Genomic DNA, 20,963 nt, shown 5'->3' on the forward strand with positions numbered 1-20,963 from the left:
ACGATCTGACGTTACCTATTAACGTCTGTGACGTTTCTTTTTGTCCCCAATTAATTAAGGCTAGAAACCACTAACTCCACTTCCAATAGGTTTCTATGCTAATTTCACAATATTCAATGGCTTCTCTGGACTTTACCTTAACTTTAACCTGCAGAGGACTATAAATCAGCAAGATTCTACATAAATCAGCTCACAATCCTCAGAAAGGCATGTGGGTTTAGCAGACTTGCAGTGCAGTACTGGTCACCGGAAGTGAAGGGTCTATAAATAGCATGGGAAATCCAAGTGTTTTCACAAGATAAGGGTATATTTAGAAATCATTATGGAGGAGTAATCAAGGGAACCAAGGTTATAGCGGTAATCAAAAGAATGTAATCCAGGGACAAAGACCAGACATGGAAAACAGACATACACAACAAAGAACATAAAGTAATTAAAATCATACATACAAAGTAACAAAAGCAAATGAGCAACTCGGACTCCACTGAAAACTGCGAGCATGGACCAGGAGATTAGACTTACACATCACAAGAAGCAAAATGCACCTACAAAATGTACAGAACTATTTTTCCTTTCAGAAACTGTAACCTAAATCCTTGGCTAAGTTACGGAATTTTTTTTAAAAAACTATACAGAGTACATATAGATATGTAGAACCATAGTGACATTTTCTGTCATTTTCCAGTTTCCTTCTTTTACAACTACATAATTACTGTCAGTGACAAGTTGACAATAATAAATATTTATTAACATGTTGATAAATCATTTATCGATATTAATATATATATTTATTAACAGGTTAATAAATATGTAAGATTTATTGATATCAATAAATGCCAATTTATTGATATCAATAATTAATCCTTAATATCAATAATTCATTTATTAATATCAATAAATGAATTATTGATACCAATAAATGGGGAATAAAGTCCACAACGGCTTGCCATAATAATCATACCAAGATACTTCTAGTTCATGTTCCTTACATGTTTGATGGAGTCCAGTGTGTACTTTTATCTCTTTTAAGAACTCGTCAAGGATTCATCTACATTGTCTTTTGATTACCAAAATAATAGGTTATTAAAATAAAAGATGTGGGGATTCCGTTAATAAGTAATTTGTCAGTGTTTCATTTTTTTTGTATAGAAAAGATACCCTTGACACTGTGTAGTAGCTTCTAGCTGGAATAGACACTGTCGATCCTTTCAATGTTGTCATGTTTAGTTTGACCAGGACCTTATTAGGCAAACATTCCTATTAACTTAAAGAACTAAAAAAAACCGTAACATTTAACAAACCAATGAACAAGTACTTTAGACATTAGAGAACATACAGAATAGCTGAAACCGATATTACCATAAGCATTTGTGGACCAATAGCTGAAACAGATATTACCCCAAGCATTGGTGGACCAATATAAGCTGAAACGAAAATTACCCCAATCATTAGTGGACCAACAGCTGAAACAGATATTACCCCAAGCTTGAGTGGATTGATACCCGAAATAGATATTACTTAAAGCATTGGGTAGTACAATACAGTTAGGTCATTTCTGAAGATTTGGTCTAATTTTGTTGAAATAAAGCTGTTTTGAGATAGTCCGCGCATAAATTTCTAGTGGTTTGTCATAAAAAAGTGCTTATTTTTTAAATCCTTGGTGTCTGGAGGTTCAAGTCATTTATAAGTAATTCAGTGATTATTGTTATAAAATCCACTAGCCATGGTAACAAACTGAAAAAAAAAAAACATTACTGAGTTTTAGTACAAATCAGGGGTGCCTTTCCAAACTAACAGCCAAATACTATGTTTTATAAAATATAAGGCACTTAAGACACGACCACAGGATGAAAGCATGTGTGGAGTAGGTGGAAAAAGGGTAAAAATAATAAGACCCTTTTCGATTCATTCTCTCACAATTTCAGTTTCAAAACGTTGTGTGAAATAAGGTAGTTTGAAATTCAGCCATCAGGTGCTGAGGAGAGAACCTAATGCAGCAGGGGACGGAAACATTTCGGATACCATTCTTCATTTAAATTACACATGTTTACCATTACATATATTACATCCGTCTACGTATAAATGCTTAACTACATTTAAACAATATATCCACCAAATTTCAACTTTTAATTTTAATTTTTACAAAATTTGACGGGTGTATCTTGGTGTGCGAAACAGGACGCCTTAATGTAACTGTATAGTGTATCCTCAGTGGACCGATAGCTGAAACAAATATTAACCCAAGCATTAGTGGATCGATAGCCGCAACAGATATTACCCCAAAGCATTAGTGGACGAATAGCCGAAATAGATATTACTTAAAGCATTAGTGGACCAATAGCTGAAACAGATATTATCCCAAGCATCAGTGAATCGATAGCCAAACCAGTTATTCTCCCAAGCATGAGTGGACCAATAGCCGAAATAGATATTACCTAAAGCATTAGTGGACCAATAGCTGAAACAAATATTAACCCAAGCATTAGTGGACTGATGTCCAAAACAGATATTACCCCAAAGCATTAGTGGACCAATAGCTGAAACAGATATTACCCAAAGCATGAGTGGACCAATACCCGAAATAGATATTACCAAAAACATTACCAGTAATGGACCAATAGCTGAAACAAATATTAACCCAAGCATTAGTGGACTGATATCCAAAACAGATATTACCCCAAAGCATTAGTGGACCAATAGCTGAAAAAGATATTACCCAAAGCATTAGTGGACTAATAGTTGAAACAAATATTAACCCAAGCATGAGTGGACCAATAGCCGAAATAGATATTACCCAAAGCATGAGTGGACCAATAGCTGAAACAGATATTACCCAAAGCATGAGTGGACCAATAGCCGAAATAGATATTACCCAAAGCATTAGTGGACCAATAGCCGAAATAGATATTACCCAAAGCATGAGTGGACCAATAGCTGAAACAGATATTACCCAAAGCATGAGTGGACCAATAGCCGAAATAGATATTACCTAAAGCATTAGTGGACCAATATAGCTGAAACAAATATTAACCAAAGCATTAGTGGGCCAATAGCCGAAACAGATATTACCCCAAAGCATTAGAGGGCCAATATATAGCTGAAAGTAATATTACCACAAGCATTAGTGGACCAATAGCAGAAACAGATATTACCCAAAAGCATGAGTGGACCAATAGCTGAAACAGATATTACCCCAAGCATGAGTGGACCAATAGCCGAACTAGGTATTACCCCAAGCATTAGAGGAAAGATAGCCGGAACAGGTATTACCCCAAAGCAAAAAAAATACTTGCATTAAGACATATGAACTTAGGAGTATCAGTGAAGCATTAATGCTTTGTCATTAGTTTCTATACAGGTACACAGTGATCACGGTGTTCGTACATTCATCTATCCCCAGTTCTAAATCCCCAACTCCTCTGAAACTGTTGAATGGAATTTAATTTTAACAAATTTTTTATCACATGATGACATTGTGCACATCCTATTTTGCTTTTCACTAGAGAGGGGGTATCACTTAGTGAACTTCGCATCATTATATATTACTACACTACCTTATGCTGCTGATCGGTGCCGTAGAACTGTCAATTCTAGCTTCATACGAAATCAAAATGCACCTCTTAAATACCTTACGTATACATGTGTTCTACGTGTATGAGAGTGGCAAGTTTACATTAACAGGTGAAATAATCGATTAGCATTGAACTTTCTGTAATATTGCTAAGAAACACATAGTCTCTGAGTTGTTTTGATTAAGAAACACTCGGGACATCACGGTCACAAAGGCACCTGATTTTAAATAGAGCATTTCACTTCACTTGCAGTTTGCCTATCCTAGCCGATTGACGAACTGTGGCGTCACACAACAAAGTTCAAAAGTAAACATTAAAACACAAGTTCTAATGAGCTTTTTAAATCGACACAAGGAATACACTTATTTTGCTAGTAATGTACAAATAGTGATTGTATATTACCAATCGACCTAAAATCTGCAATTTGCAGTGCACTAAAATGTGTAATTTTTTTAAGATTCTGAACCAAGTCCATACATGTATCTACGCCAGGGTTTATGGTGAAAATGAGAAAATCACTGATTGATTGGGAGTTAAGTTTAATTAAGCATTGAATTCGCCTGGATGTTGAAAGAAAGCCCAAGTCAGGGGCATTGAGTATTTGAGGATTAGCATCATTATTCCTTTATGTTTAGGACCACAACCCAAGAAATAAGTCAAAAATTGGGCATCATCAAAAGTGATACCCTGCCACAAAATGGTAAAAAAGGGGGATGGCAAAATGTTCAAAATGGCCAAACTAGAAATCTGTGGCTGAAATTAAACAATACCTGTATTTCATGGTACTAAACAACTGCGCAAAGTTAAAATCATTTGTTCCATTCTCAAGTTATCACCTGGAAACCATCTATGCAATGGACAGACAGACAGACACACACACAACCTTTTGGAAGGATATCACATAATCACTCGCCACTTCATGGGTAATTCAATGTATGTTGCTACCATTTGTCATTCTGCCCCTTTCTACCTTATGCTAGATATATATTTGTTATCCATATTTTTAACCATGACATCATCTTGTTTTATCAACATCAAAACTACATAATTTTAATTCTTGTCACTAATAGATCAGTCATCTACCATTTTATTGTACAGAACACTTCATATCAATTTTACAAAACAAAACAAAAATCAAAGGATGAAAAACAAAACAAAAATGAGAAATCAACAAAGAAAAGAATATTGATTAATAATGTTAATAAAACAATGCTAGATGGATCTACAACAATTCCAATATTTCTGGGATGAAAAGGGAACAAATTTTAAGAACAAATAACAATGTCAAAGTGTTGTGTTATTTCATACCATGTCTCTGCCTGACACTTACAGAGACTGACACTTAAATATTGATAGTAATAAGATGTTATACCAGGTCTCTGTCTGATACTTACAGAGACTGACACTTAAATATTTATACAAATAAGATGTTATTGCAGTTAAATTAAAAATCTTTACAAATCACACCAGAGTTCCACAGTGAAGAGTATATGAAATCTGACATTTCATTCTAAGAACACGAGTTCCAATAAAATTAACACCCATCTTTCCACATAATGTCTATATAATATTCATCCTTTAAATCATTACTCCTCTTATTTACATAATAACACAAAATTCAAAGTCATCAAAAGTTCAGAGTTCAAGCCTTTTTAACTTTTTTATCTTTTAGTAAATCTTTTATCAATACAGGCAAGTTTATCAAAATTATTTTAAAGACTTAAATGGAAATTTAGAAGATTCCATTAAAACATAATAACTTTTATTAAACAGCTATATTTATTATCCAATGAAAAAAAATGCAGCAGTCACATGATCACTCTGTGCTCTTCTGTATTGAATAACCAGAAGTTTCATAAGGAATACTGTGTCAGTTAGTTACCATCCAAGACAATGATATAACTTTCCTATTGGACATACAAAACAGCATGCTGAAAAGACAGCCTTGTTTATACACAGTATATATATGTGACTTAAATGTTTATGGCACTATTAATTGATGATCATGACTAAATCACATATTTAACAGCACTGCTACCATGGAAACATAATGTAACAATACAACAAACCTTACCATACTACAATGTGATCAATTGGTGACTTATAAAATTACTAAAAACAAAAACATCATGTGATTAAACCTGCTAATCTCATCCCTAGCTGGACAGTACTAATTTTGAACTTATTTGATCACATGGTGTAAACTTGGACAATACTAGTGATAAAAAGAAAGCAATTTAATTTGTGTTAACAGAAAGTAGCAACAATATCCATTCCAGATGTGATACTGATTATAATGGATTTAATCTATTAGTATATCTGTTGTGTAACAAAATGAAAAAGGGGAATCAAAATCACACCTGGTCCCAAGAAATAAGTATAATCATTAACAATTAAAACAATGATCATATGAATGAAGTACATGTATATACACATTACAACATGTATCAGCTTGCTAAGTAGACATGTATGTATACTGAGAACTATCATATATATGTGGGAAGCAACAAATACTCAAAAAGAATGATAACTGTGAAGACTGTATACTGATGGTCCAAATGTCAAAAGTTTCAACTTCAGATCAGTGAAAACAAATTGCTGCATCTTCTGAAAAAACTTCATATCAATGTAGGTCAATGCAGCATTACCAAGTTGTGCAGAACAACAGATTTTATACTAAACATCTATAGCCAACATAAACACATTCAACAATAAAGAGCTGTGCCATCAGTGCATGATTCACCCAACCCCGCTCATCTTGTATGAATAAAGAAATAAACAATTCACCTAAGTTTCATGGATATTGCTATAAGCACTTTTTGGAGTCGTTGTCATTGTCCAAATATGAGGAAATACTCACTTTGTATGATTAAGTTCTATAGCTCGCAAAATATAAAAATCAGAAATTTATAAAGATCTAACTAAAGATAGTAACTAAATTGCTAAGTGTTTTTTTAGTTACCAGTAATGTAAAAAAAATAATGAGGAATAACTCCGTAATTTTTATAAATAAGTCCCCAACTCAAGAATATCAAATGCAAAATTACAAAAATTGAATGGGAGTTCACATCAATAAAGATAAAACAATTCATCTGAGTTGGAATCATTTTTTAGTTATTGACAAAGAATGGTAAGATTCCTCTGTTTATAGTCCAATAAATGGAAAATGTAACATTGAAATTTATAAAAATGGTGAAGGAACCTTCAATAAAAAATAGGAAAAAAAATCCCCAATATTTCATGGATATTGCTTGAAAGCATTATAAAGTAATTGTCCAAAGTGGTATTCAGACAGTGAATTAGGGACGGACAGACAGAATACAGTACACAATGTCCATTGTTTAAATGACCAGACATAATTTGACTTGTTTGTGATTAATTTTCTCAGCTAGGTTCTGTATCCTGACAAGTTTGACGTGGTCAGGGTTATTAGCATTAAATACTCGGTAGACATGAAAGCGATTCTTCTTCTCCTGTGCAAAGTTAACCTGTGGATAAGATATTTCAAATATCTCCTTATTGTCTGAAAGGGTACTCTTCACTTCAATATACACTGTAAATTCTTCCTCTTCTGTGACCACGCCAACTTCGAAGTCATAAGGGAGACCTTGTTCTTCAGACTCATTACACCAGTGGATGAATGAAACATTGGGATTCTCATCCTTTTCTTTTTCTAGATATTGATGAACAATACTTTCTCCCCATCTCCCTATTTCTGTGTTATCTGGACCAGATCCTTTTGACATACTACTATCCAATATTCCTTCTGGTAGTTTCAGATTGTCTCCCTTGGCTAATTCTTCCACATCATATTCTCCAACTTCTTTCTCCCAAACTGGTAAACCTGAAATACAGTACAATATCTGCACTGGTATAAGGTCAAAAGTTTCCTCAGTAATGTATACTTATCCATTTTGCCAATAGATTAGTAACACCCATTTTTTTTTAATGCAGGTAGAGGAGAGGTTCACACTCCTTGTGAAGTCTACTTTCATACCAGAAGATGAGGAGATTTTTATGCTCAAAAGTGCACAATATTCCCAGTTTTTGTTTTTGGACTTAATGAAGGAGTATGTTGTGGATGTGTTTTGTATGTTTGAGTTTTTGTGAAATGTTGTTGGGAACATGTAAACGACTTTTGTATGTCATGGATGCATTTTGTCTGTTTGAGTTTATGTTAAATTAGCTGCCATTTATCCATAATCAAACATATATTATAAATGATGATAATTTGTAGAAGCAGCTGAATAAATATATCTGCTTTTATACTTTGGTCTTATTAATTAACCACTTGACCCAGATTATTTTGCAACATTTTACAAACAATAATTATTTTGGTCAATGTTACTCATATTGTTACATGGTTTTTGTCCAGCAAAATTGAATGAAAAGGGGCATAACTTTCATAGGTTAAGGTAACATCGAATTTACAATTAATATGAACAACTATCATGGTGTTCTTTTTTATCTACACAATTATAGTAACTTCTGTTCAGTTGTTTAAAAGCAGTTAATAGAGCTGACAAAACTATCTTGTGTATAGAAACAGTATGTCTCCCAAAAGAAGAAAAAGGAGGGGGCATAATTACATAAAGAAATAGTTTATAGACTCCATCATAACAGAGACCATACCATCTAAAAACCTAGAAAACATATATATTGCTTTATACTTCAGCACAAACATTCCCACTTAATTAAAGAAAATCATGCAAAATGCAGTTTTAGATAAGCGTTTAATTTAAGCTAGCATTAAGTACAAGGGAAGACTTTGAGGAGTAACAATACTAACATTAAACACTCATGCTTTAAAATGTTTACAGATGTTAAAGTGAAGTTCAATCCAAGTTTTTTTTTAAATAAGATTGGAGTTTTGAGACAATTATTATTCTATTTAAGGAGTGTCATATAGGTATCATGAAGACCATTGTTTCTAGTTTGACATGTGCTAAAATTTACTCAATGTTTCAAACTGAAAAGATTTTTTGAAAAATCATTACATTATTTATACATGAGCACAATCTGCAATTTTTTATCAAAGAAAGTATAAAAATGGCATACCTAAGCACTCCACATTTAAGGAAGCAATTTAAATTTACAAAAAACATTTGTAGTAAGAATGCCACAATAACTTGATGGTGAGGAAAATACGAATGGAAACATATACAATCTCCTTTATCAAAAATAGGACACATAGGAAATGAAGTAATGTCCAAAAAAAAAATCAGAAAAAAATGGAAAGTCAAGAGCAGTATCCTTTCATAAAGTTATACATTCTACCAAAAATGTAATAAAAAGCATTTGGAAATATAGAAGTTACTGTATGGTAAAACTACATGTACTATGATAAAACCATTGGACTACATGTATTACAATAAACCATGATATGGTAGGACTACATGTACTCTGATAAATCATAGTGTCTAAAAGGTGAAGTTAAATGTTAACAAGATTATCAATGTACATGAATACACTGTCTTAAAAGTTCCGTGCATAATAACTAACCATACTAAAATCATATATAATTATAGTTCCTATTTATAATCCATAACTTCAGTAAAATAAACAAGAAATCAGTGAATGATGGCTCACAAGTGATACTCCCACTTTCAATCAAGATATAGAATAAATAAACAAAGTCCTTGATAAACAGTAAGTTATCAAATATTTTTTGAAAATAAGAAAAAAAGCAAGAATGTGTTGAATTTCAAGCCACTGTGATGAGCAGTTGCTGAGAAAACTGTGAAAGAAAAAAATGACATTGACAGAAACACAGACATGGATAAACAGTATACTCATCTCCTTCAGACCAAGGGTATTATATCATACTTACTATACTCTGTGTATAAAATATACAAATTCACAGTTTATCTATTACAAAAACAGGCAAGCACAAAAGTGAAAAGTGAAGTCAGTTAGAGAATAGCATCATCAATTATTGTATGGTTTCTGCTGAAGAAATGGCATGATGTATAAATAGATTATCCTTTAGTAATATGTTTCTCCCATTAAATATGCACTTGGAAAATGTAAAATGGCATGACACTCTAATCACCACAGTGTTACTGGCTTAGAATGGGAGAAAGTATCAATGTCCACCGCCTGACTCTTATGCAGACTGTATACTTGCATCACCTTACAATATTTGATAATGCCATGGAAAGCAGTAAATGGGAATGTACTATGCATAAAATACCTAAAATGGCAGGTTTCTTTGCCATAGGGTGGGAATGAGAATCACCTCCAGACGTCCTCCTCCTCTTCCCTGATAGATTTCCTTCATTATCACAAGGTTGTGCAGTCTCCTCTGGTTTGGGAGTAGAAGGAGTCTCCTGTTTGGTCTGATTCTCATTAGACTGACCATCTATTGACATTGGCTGATGATCATCTGATCGGATAATACTCTCTAAACCTCCCAGTCCTGGGATAACAGGTTCGGTGACACCATGTAAACCAGGAATTAGAGTTGGAGCCACTCGTCTTTCAACATTCCCAATGTCATTTTGGCCTGTAGGATGTGGCAATAAGCCACCTGTTTCTCTTCCATGTGGGTGAGGTAATAACCCCCCTTGTCCCTGTTGTGGGTGTGGCAATAATACAGTTCTGGGATGACCACCTTCACCTGAAGGCTGTGGTCTTCTCTCTAAAGGCTCTGTTGATAAATAAACATTGACATTTTCACTTTTCTATGGAATACACATAAAATGAAAATAAAACATATACGATACATGGGAAGACTTATTGTTGTTTGGTCAACCAATTTGAATTTCCCAACAAAGTATAAAATTTCCATGAAAACTTAAAAGACAAAAAACAAATCCATGAACTCAAAACTCCCCAAACTAATACAAATTTTACACCCCACAAAAATAGAAACCAACAAAAATAAGAACAGTGTATTATGTATTTTCAGTAGTTATTGTGGAACAACAAGCTGACAGCCGCAATGTTTCATCCACTTTTACTTACATAAGGATTTCTCAAGAGAAATATTTATGTACAATGCATTTTTTTTTTCAGATCTTTTTCTTATTCCCCCTTTTCTTTTTACAGATATGCAGAATTTCTTATTGAATAAAATCCTATATTTTAAATTTCTAAAAAATAAAATAAAATTTATCATGGTTCAATGTTTGTTTTGTACATGTCAGTCTGTTGACCTTTGAACCTCTAAACCTTATTTTTTCCATGCCTCAACTAGGGTCTTCATGTCGTAAAATGTGTTGATTTGTATAATCCATACACGTATATAGCTTGTAAATTTGGTCAAGTACTGCAATCGTATGTTGAAAGAGCAAAAAAGATGATCAAATCGACAAATAAGAAACATGTAATTTAATGAGAGCAGCTGCTCCATCATTATCGCTGTCTTAGTCAATACCACTGTCCTGTGGGCAGTAAAAATATCGTAATATTGACCAGTTTATCAAAACTAGTATGTTTATTTCATTGAGGAACCATATCCTTGATTTTTTTCATTTCAGAAAGCAATGCAAATCGTGTTTCTGCATCAGGAGAAGATGTGCGGATCGTCATATTTACATTGACAACTGCTTGATCACGAATGCGTTTCAATAAGGGGATAATCACATTGTGGTATTGACTGGTAAAATAAGGGGATAATCACATTGTGGTATTGACTGATAAAACTTCTTACTGCAGATTAATTAATACCACGTGAAAAGGTTTTATCCAATTGAAATTACTGATTTTCAATGATAAGAAATAATGGGTATTAATGAATGAATATGACAGTGCCATATAAAAGCATTCCTCAGTGCCAAATAAGCAACCGAAACAAAATTAAAGTACATTAACAATCGCTAGAAATACTTTAACAAAAATTGAAAATTGTACATACATTATCTCAGCCAACTGTTAACAAGTGCCTATCAATGGTATGTCATAATACACTCACTATAAACATGGTAGTTCAAACATATTGATTTTCGTCCATTTAATGTCCAAATTCAAATACATCATTCACAGTCTGAACAAGAGCAAACAACTATCAATTAAAAACAAATTAAATGAAAATTGGGAGGAATTAGAACAAGAAAAAGCTAAAGTATGGTTGTCAACAGAAATGGGAGAAATAGGTAGGGGTAGCAAATTTTTTTTTATCTGTAGTGGCTTTCAAGAGCCTTTCCTGAAAGAACTCTACAGTTAGGGTATTTCACATGTATGAAGTGTGGTGCTCTCCCAAACGGCATACTATGTTCTACAGTAAGGTTTGTCAAACCATGAATATAAGTAGGACAATAGGAATTTTTTTTTAGCATTTTTTTGTACCCTTTGTGGCCATACATACCTGATTCGTCTGTCTGTCTGTCATGCATGACCCTAACACCAGATGGTAGGTCCTTTACAGTTTTCATGTAGTCAGGAGCCTGTGGAGGTGGCCACACTTTAGACTCTCCTTGATCATCTCTCTTTGCTGAAATGTTAAAAGTCATTGTAGTAAAGCAAATACACTTCTGTAACTGTAGTTTAAGATAAGACATGATTAAGTGAGGTAATAAGTTTTCAGAAATATCATCATTGTAACAGAGACAATTTTTGCTTAGACAATATCATATGACAATGACTGTTCTTGGAAATAATGTTTGTTCTTTTTTATGAATAGAGGTGTCAAAAAAAAAAAAAAACAACAAAAGGCTCCCAGGAGCCTGAATTGCTCACCTGGTTAAATTTTTGCCTTTCAAAGGAAATAACTCGAACAAGTTGTTTGACAATTTTGACTCCATGAAGACTTCGGTAGGACTTATCATGAGGATCATTTCATCTACTGAAAGTTTCATTCTATTTATTATAGTTTTCAAGATATTGACTGAAAACTTCAAAAAAACATAACTGCTTGCCTTTCAAGAGTAATAATCCTTATATGGAGTCGTCTAACAACTTTGATCCCTTGAGATTTTTGTAGGCCTTATAATAAGAATCATTTCAGCAATTGAAAGTTTCATTCTATCTATCATAGTTTTCAATATATAGGCTGAAAACTTTTTAAAAGTCATTTTTCACCTCTCAAGGGCAATAACCTTTATATGGAGTCGTCTGACAAATTTGATCCTTTGGAGACTTTTGTAGGCCTTATAATAAGGACATTTCTGCAACTGAAAGATATTGGCCAAACCTAGCGGTTTTGGAGATATATGCAAATAACTTCTGTATGACCCCTATGTTCTATTTTTAGTAACGGAAGCCATGTTTTTTAACCGATCAAAAATCAAAATAGTCATTTTGTTAAGGATACTCTTAAAAAAAAATTTAAAAAATACCAACTTTCATTGAATTTTGTATAGCAGTATTGGAGAAGAAGATTTTTGAAAGTAATAACATCAAAAACGGCAAAAAACGTACAAAATGGGTAATAGCTCGGACATGGGTCAACAGATTTTCACCAAAATTTGACCACAGATAGATCTCATTTAACTGTTTCAGAATTTGACTAAACCTAACGGTTTTGGAGAGGTATGCAAAAATCTGCTGTCTGACCCCTATGTTCTAATGTTTTTTAACCGATCAAAAATCCAAACAGTCATTTTGTTTAGGATAACCTAAAAAACAAAAATACCAACTTTAATTGAATTCTGTACAGTAGTAATGGAGAAGAAGATTTTGAAAGTAATAACATCAAAAACATCAAAAAAACGTCCAAAGAGGGCAATAACTCCAACATGGGTCAACAGATTTTCACCACAATTTGACCACAGATAGATCTCATCATGCTGAATACTTTGACCCTATGTTAGAATTTGGCTAAACCTTTAACCTATGTCAGAATTTGGCTATACTTAACGACTTTGGAGATATATGCAAAAATCTACTGTCTGACCCCTATGTTCTATTCTTAGTAACGTCTAACATGTTTTTTAACCAATCAAAAATCCAAACAGTCATTTTGTGCAGGATGCCCTTAGGAACAGTCATTATAAGTTTCATGCAAATCTATTCAGTAGTTTCAGAGGAGATGTTTGAAGAAATTGTTAATGACCATGACGACGACAACGACGGACACCAAGTGATGGCAATACCTCACATGGCCTATGGCCAGGTGAGCTAAAAAACAAGATGGACTTATATGATTTATCCTACCTCTTAACCCGGGTTTGAGGTTATCCTACCTCTGAAACTGGGTTTAAAGATTATCCTACCTCTAGACCTAGGCTTATAGGCTATCCTACCTCTGAAACTGGGTTTATAGGTTATCTTACCTCTAGACCTGGGTTTATGGGTTATCCTACCTCTATACCTGAGTTTGTAGGATATCCTACCTCTGAACCTGGGATTGTAAGTTAGCCTACCTCTAGACCTAGCTTTGTAGGTTATCCTACCTCTAGACATGGGTTTGTAGGTTATCCTACCTCTATACATGGGTTTGTAGTATCCTACCTCTAGACCTGGGTTTGTAGGATATCCTACCACTGAAACTGGTTTTATAGGTTATCATACCACCATACCTGGATTTATAGGTTACCCTACCTCTAGAGCTGGGCCTGTAGGTTATCCTACCCCTAAATTGAATTTGTAGGTCAAATCTGGGTTTGACAGTTTTTTTCTGACCTGTAGACCTCGGTTCATAGGTTTACTTACCTCTAGACTTAGGTTTATCTTTCTTTACTGCATCTGACATTGGAGGCCAAGCCCTCATTGGTCCAGGTTCTTTTTCCTTTTGTTCATCTCCATCCTCAATTATCTCGCCTTCCTCAAAGTCTACCCCAACAGTTTCAACAGGTTCTATTAATAGATATAAAGCAAATGCTATATAATATCACATCAATCTCTTCTCAAAATATCAGACAAAGCAAAGAAGTGGCAACATTAAAATTAAAGCTGAAATTTTAACTGATAAAAAGATACACCATATTGAAAAATAAAGGCAATTAATACAAGCAAATGTGTCCACATGCCAAAGATGCCCATCCCAGGAACAATAAACTGGAGATGGATTCTGTACTGAGCCAAACATTTCAGATACAATACTTTCTATAGAAAAAGTTCTGTGACCCCCAATTTTCTTTTTTAAATATGAAATAATGTCAGCTGTTTTCATTATACAAATTTTTAAGAAATTTTATTTACTAGTTTTTGAACAGAAAGTGAAAACTGAAAATTCCCTACGGAATCTACATAAAATGTTGTAAAAAATCTCCTTATTTAGGCTAAATTATCTGGTTATTAAGTTTAGTGACCTACAATTTTACAGTGTGTTCCTTCAATGTCATTTTTGAGAAAAATTAGGAAAATCTATCTACTAAAAGTATAAGGTATGATGCACCTTAAATTCTATCTACCAAAAGTATTACATATAATCTACCTTAAAAGTATTAGGTATGATCTACCTTAAAAGTATTAGGTATGATCTACCTTAAAAGCAACAAAAACTCACCAGCAATAGGAAGTTATGCCTGACAGAGCCAAAAAGCAAAAACTACAATCACCTGAAGCTGTATACCAAATTTCAAATAATTTCTAAGAAGGTTGCCTGTAAAGTTTGATACAGGATAACAATTTGACAAGAATTTAAATGGCCCAATTATGGTTCTTATTCTCCAATTGTTCAACAATCCCAAAATCAATCCCAGTTTTCTGTTGGGAATATGGCACCCTGTGTAACAATTTCCATTGATATACATTCTAGTGAGATCCATTCACTTATACTTAAATCTAAACATCATGACATTGTTCATTATTTCTGAACCATTTTGGTCCATAATTCCTAAATGGTTCAAGTAACAACCACAAACCACAAACCCTTATGTGGTATGGCCCCTAGTGGTATAATTTAGTAAAGATCTATACACTCATATAATAAAGTTATTGTGTGAAGATGCCAAAATCGAAGATTGCAGCATGATACCATTAAATGTCCACAATTTCTTTGGACATAAAAATGAGCCCCTAACTCAAATTTCAAATACTTTTGTTATTTAGATATTAGAATTTTCCGAAATTTCAGTCAGTCCTGCCTAGTAGTTAACAAATTTGGTGGTCAAACTAGTATTTCTAACACATCTATTCACCTGGTTCAAGTTCAGGTTCAGGTAGAATTGGTTCAGGCACAGTCCATACTTCCATACTTGATGGTAAATCGTCAGCACTGTATCTAGACACACATTTATCTAATGTCTCAGTACCCTGGCCTGTAATACAACTATGTACGTCTGTCAGGAAGTTCCTAAAACATATAAAACAAAATATTGTGGCACGGCCAAAGTTATGATAAGAATGTTCAAAGGCACATATTTCTGATGTGGCCATGTTAATGTGTGTCATAATGATGAATCTCAACGACAAAAAGAATAAAATAACACAATGCCTCAAATTATTCCAACTTTGTAAAAACATACTTTAGTGACATTGACCATAAGAGTTTAGTCCTAGAACCAAGACTTTACTTTAGTGTCATTGACAATAAGGGTTTAGCCCTAGAACCAAGACTTTACTATAGTGTCATTGACAATAAGGGTTTAGCCCTAGAACCAAGATTTTGTGTCAACTTAGTACTGCAAATCATAAAAGGTGCATAAACATCCCACATATATGTAACATATACAAACTGATAAATAATGTAAAGTCCATGCATGTGACTTCTTAATCAGATTGGTTTAAGTTTGAAGAATTTGGTTCAATTCTTTTTACGGATTACTTAGTACCTGACTGAATATAATGGTGCAGTAGTGTCAGCTTGATGTTACAAGTAAAAAATTACATCACTGACCAAATCAACGGTGCAGTAGTGTCACCTTGATGTTACAAGTAAAAAATTACACCACTGACCAAATCAACGGTGCAGTAGTGTCACCTTGACTTTAAAAGTAAGAATTACACACCTGACTGAAATTAATGGTACAGTAATATCAGCTTGACATTGCGAGTAAGAACTATGCTCTTGACTGAAAACTATAGTACAATACTCTCAATTTATCATTACAAAAGCAGTTATTGTTATTGCAGACTGGAGCTATGAAACACACCTTAGTTCCCTAAAGCAGTGACTGTCATTGTTACTGAAGACTTTAGCTATAACTTTGTTTATTTCTCCATAGGACTCTATAGACTTGTTATGGAATATAAACTGATCATCCTTCAATGAACATATCTCAGATCTGATGGCATAAATATCTTCTGTGTTCCTAAACGAATATCGCACTTCTAATCTGTTAGTCTGAAAAAAAAATGTCAATGTTCCTATCTTTACTTTATAGCAGAATAATAAAAAAAGTAATTATTATTATTTTGCTATAAGCAATATTAAAAGAGTTCTCATTCACTTGTTTACTAACAGAAACATCTTCACAATTCGCAAATTTATTCATCAAAGTACATGTATTAAAAAGTAAACAATTTACATACTTCTTACTCTTTCCATAGTTTTACTATACAAAAGAAAACCTTGAAACAGTAAGACATAGTACAGCATTATCATTAGACATCCTCCAAATACCACAGATTCCCTGTCTAGTCAAACAAATAAAACAGACAATAAAACATCACTCACTGGTCTATTCCCTTCTCTACCATGGTATCTTACCTCAATACAGTGTAGTTGTCGTGATTGTATAGTGATATCATTGCGTTGTGTTTAGTGTCGACTGAGCAAAAGACGATTCTTAGACATTACACTTAAAGGAGGACCGCTAACTGATGTTTTTACATTGATGTGACATTTACACATAGAAACATAGTGGATGACTTTACAAAAGTGCTACAACGCTTAACATGAGTCACACAGTTCTCGTGATATTAAGAAAGTCAATAATCCTCAACAGTGGTTTTGTCATACTTTGGGCTATTCCATTCTTTAGCATGCTTCCTTACCAGTATCTCAATACAGCATAGTTCTGGAATACTCTGGCCTATTCCTTTCTCTAGCTGGCTGTCTTGACTCAATATAGAGTAGTTTTGCCAAGCTCTGGGCTATTCCATACTTTAGCCAGCTGTCTTACCTCAATACATTGTGGTTCTGCCATAGTCTGGGCTATCCCATTCTCTAGCTGGCTGTCTGACCTCAATACAGTGTAGTTTTGCCATAGTCTGGGCTATCCAAATTTCTAGAATTCTGTCTTACCTCAATACAGTGTAGTTTCTCCATACTTTCAGCTATTCTATTTTCTATAATGCTTCCTTACCACAATAAGGTATAGTTCTGCCAAAGTCTAGGCTATACCATTTTTAGAATGCTGTCTTACCTCAAAACAGAGTAGTTTTGCCATAATTTGGGCTATTCCATTTTCTAGCTGGCTGTCTTACCTCAATACAGTTTAGTTTTGCCATAGTCTGGAGTATTCCATTCTCAAACAGGTTGACATATACTAATCTATAGTTGTTATACAAAAATTTCTGTATCAGGGGAACACATTTACACATGTAAGCCTGTAGTTTGGGACAAGGTATAAACATTTCGGGGATGATATCCTCCTCTACCAAACCACTCAGATCCTCAATACCACACATCCTTAGCACATTAAGTCTGGCTTCATGGTTAATGAAATAATTTGATCCCCCTAATTAAAAAAGAAACAAAGATGATTTGACTTAAGTCTATTTAAATGACACCACACTGGACAGTAAATAGTACACCTAACAGGACAATAAATAGGACACAAAGCTGGACAGTAAAAAGAACACCAAAACAGGACAGTAAATAAGACACCTAACAGGACAATAAATAGGACACAAAACAGGTCAGTAAAAAGAACACCAAAACAGGACAGTAAATAAGACACCAAGCAGGACAGTAAATAGGACACCAAAAACAGGACAATAAATAAGACACCTAACAGGACAGTAAATAGGACACAAAGCAGGACAGTAAATAGTACACCTAACAGGACAGTAAATAGAATACCAATCAGGACAGTAAATAAGACACCTAACAGGACTGTAAATAAGACACCCAACAGGACAGTAAATAGGGCACCTAACAGGACAGTAAATAGTACACCTAACAGAACAGTAAATAATACACCAAACAGAACAGAAAATGGGACACCAAATAGGACAGAAAATGGGACACCAAATAGGACAGTAAATAGGACACCTAACAGGACAGTAAATAGTACACCTAACAGGACAGTAAATATGACACCCAACAGGACAGTAAATAGGAACTTAACAGGACAGTAAATAGGACACCTAACAGGACAGTAAATAGGACACTTAACAGGACAGTAAATAGAGCACTTAACAGGACAATAAATATGATACCTAACAGGACACCAACAGGACAGTAAATAGGACACCTAACAGGACAGTAAATAGTACACCAAACAGGGCAGTAAATAGGACACGAAACAGGACAGTAAATAGGGCACCAAACAAGACAGTAAATAGGACACCAAATAGGACAGTAAATAGTACACCTAACTGGACAGTAAATAGAGCACCTAACAGGACAGTAAATAGGACTCCAAACATGACAGTAAATAGTAACCTGACATGTTCTTACCAATAAAATATTCTTATTCATAAAAATCTTACGAAGGAGGAAGAATCCTATCTCCTGCTCTGGAGCTCTATTGCTTCTATTTAGACAAATTATGAGTTGTAAAATGAAATGGACATAGGGTAAATTTGCTGTAAAGACAAATAAAGACCTGAAAATAATAAAAATTACAGAACTGGACTCATGTCATCTGATGTACAATATAGTGCAGAGGTTTAAGATGTATAGGAGTTATTACTTTGATAACAGTTGAGAACCAAAGGAAGGGATAAGCTGAAGAACAAAAGGCTCCCAGGACCCTGAATTGCTCACCTGGCTATTTTTTTGCATTTCAAGGGCAATAACTCTAACAAGATGTTCAGGTCTCACTTACCACTTCTGGGTCAATTGGCCAACCCCCTATGTAATACCAAAAACAAAGTAATTGTAAGTCTATTTATTATGAGTGTTTTATTTCATTCTATTAATAGATATTGCTATCAAATTAAAGCTTAGAGAGTCTATTTTTAGAATATATGCATTATTTTTAACTAGTGCGTATGAATACTGCTGACATGACTCTGTAAATTGCCCCATGCTGCCATTTTTTTGTGAATGAAAACATGTGGTTTTCTGAGTATTTTGTCTTCAAGGTAATTTGGTGAAAAATTTAGACTATGACCGTACCATTTATACCCCAGTAAGAATATCCTCTTTTTTAAAGCTTCGTATTGGTATGCCACATTAAGGTCCCATTTGTCCTAGGAATTCACATTGGAACTTCGAAAATGTTAACTTTAACATGTAAAGTAATGGGAACGTCAGAAGTGGTTAGTGAGACCTCAACAATTTTGTCAACTAACAGTTTCTTTCTATCTATCATAGTTTTTAAGATATTGGCTGAAAAGTTCTAAAAACAGCATATTTCTCCTTTCAAGGACAATAACTCTAACAAGGAGTCTTCTGACAACTTTGATCCTTGCAGATTTTGCAGGTCTTATAATAAGGATAATTTCAGCAATGAAAGTTTCTTTCCTTCTATCACAGTTTTCAAAATATTGGCTGAAAACTGAAAAAAAGTATTTTTTTACCTTTCAAGGGCAATAATGCTAACAAGGAGTTGTCTAACAACTTTGATCCCTTGCAGACCTTTGTAGGCCTTATAATAAGGATCATTTTGGAAAATGAAAGAATTTGGCTGAACCTAAAGGTTTTGGATATATATATGTGTGTGTGTGTGTGTGTGTGTGTGTGTGAAAAACTTCTGTCTGACCCCTATGTTCTATTTTTAGCAATGGTGGCCATGTTTTAACAGATCAAAAATCTCCACATAAGTTCTATGACCACTGATAGATCATCATGCTATACACTAACAGGTTTTCAGTTACATGTGAAAAACTTCTGTCTGACTTTTTGTTCTTTTTATAGTAAAGGAGGCAACTTTTTTAAAGAATAAAAAATCCCCAAATCAGTTCTATGCAGAATACCAAAAGGACAATTTATACCAAGTTTGGTTTATATTGTTTCAGTAATTTCTGAGGAGAGGAGTGGAAAATTGCTAACAACAATGACAACAAGGAAGACAGAGACATAGACACCAAGCAAGCTAAAATGAATAGTCAAAATTGATTGAGAAATAAACCTTCGGCATCAATTTTAAATAAACATCTATTTTGGTCCATTTTTTGCAGAACGGAAGGGGCCAGTATCCCCATTTTAAAAAAGGAAGTTTCCTCTAGCAACAAGTAAAAATAAATCTAAATTTCATGACATTTGGTTCACTACAAATAAAGTTATCCTACGGAAACAAAAAAGTTAACAACACTGACAATGATAACGACAGCATCATAACATTATGCGACCGCAATTTTGTGGTCATATGAATATCATAAATCATTCAGTTCTATTTAAGCTGTATATAAACAGATTGTGATAGTATTGTTCAGTAACATCTATTTTCATTT

The 20,963-nt window shown here is 33.8% G+C and overlaps 1 protein-coding gene across 7 annotated transcripts in view; it reads right to left on the reverse strand.

Annotated features, from left to right (window-relative positions):
* Window positions 1-4,643: 4,643 nt before the first annotated feature.
* LOC148615519 (uncharacterized) overlaps window positions 4,644-20,963 on the reverse strand; it is a 57,996-nt gene continuing 41,676 nt past the window's right edge. For 5 of the 7 annotated variants that reach the window (XM_088581794.1, XM_088581793.1, XM_088581792.1 and 2 more), the window contains 7 exons: window positions 17,826-18,079; window positions 16,550-16,740; window positions 15,596-15,750; window positions 14,166-14,309; window positions 11,881-12,006; window positions 9,766-10,224; window positions 4,644-7,416 (listed from right to left, as the gene is read on the reverse strand). In XM_088581794.1, coding sequence (XP_088437920.1) covers window positions 6,914-7,416; window positions 9,766-10,224; window positions 11,881-12,006; window positions 14,166-14,309; window positions 15,596-15,750; window positions 16,550-16,740; window positions 17,826-18,079 — 1,832 coding nt within the window. In that variant the 3' untranslated portion in view covers window positions 4,644-6,913. The remainder of the gene's footprint in view (window positions 7,417-9,765; window positions 10,225-11,880; window positions 12,007-14,165; window positions 14,310-15,595; window positions 15,751-16,549; window positions 16,741-17,825; window positions 18,080-20,963) is intronic. The other 2 variants (XM_088581797.1, XM_088581796.1) reach the window with 2 other exon arrangements.

Source organism: Perna viridis, chromosome 5 (assembly GCF_037379345.1).
Source record: "Perna viridis isolate PV_CMFRI_1.1 ecotype Kerala chromosome 5, ASM3737934v1, whole genome shotgun sequence".
Lineage (NCBI taxonomy): Eukaryota > Metazoa > Mollusca > Bivalvia > Mytilida > Mytilidae > Perna > Perna viridis.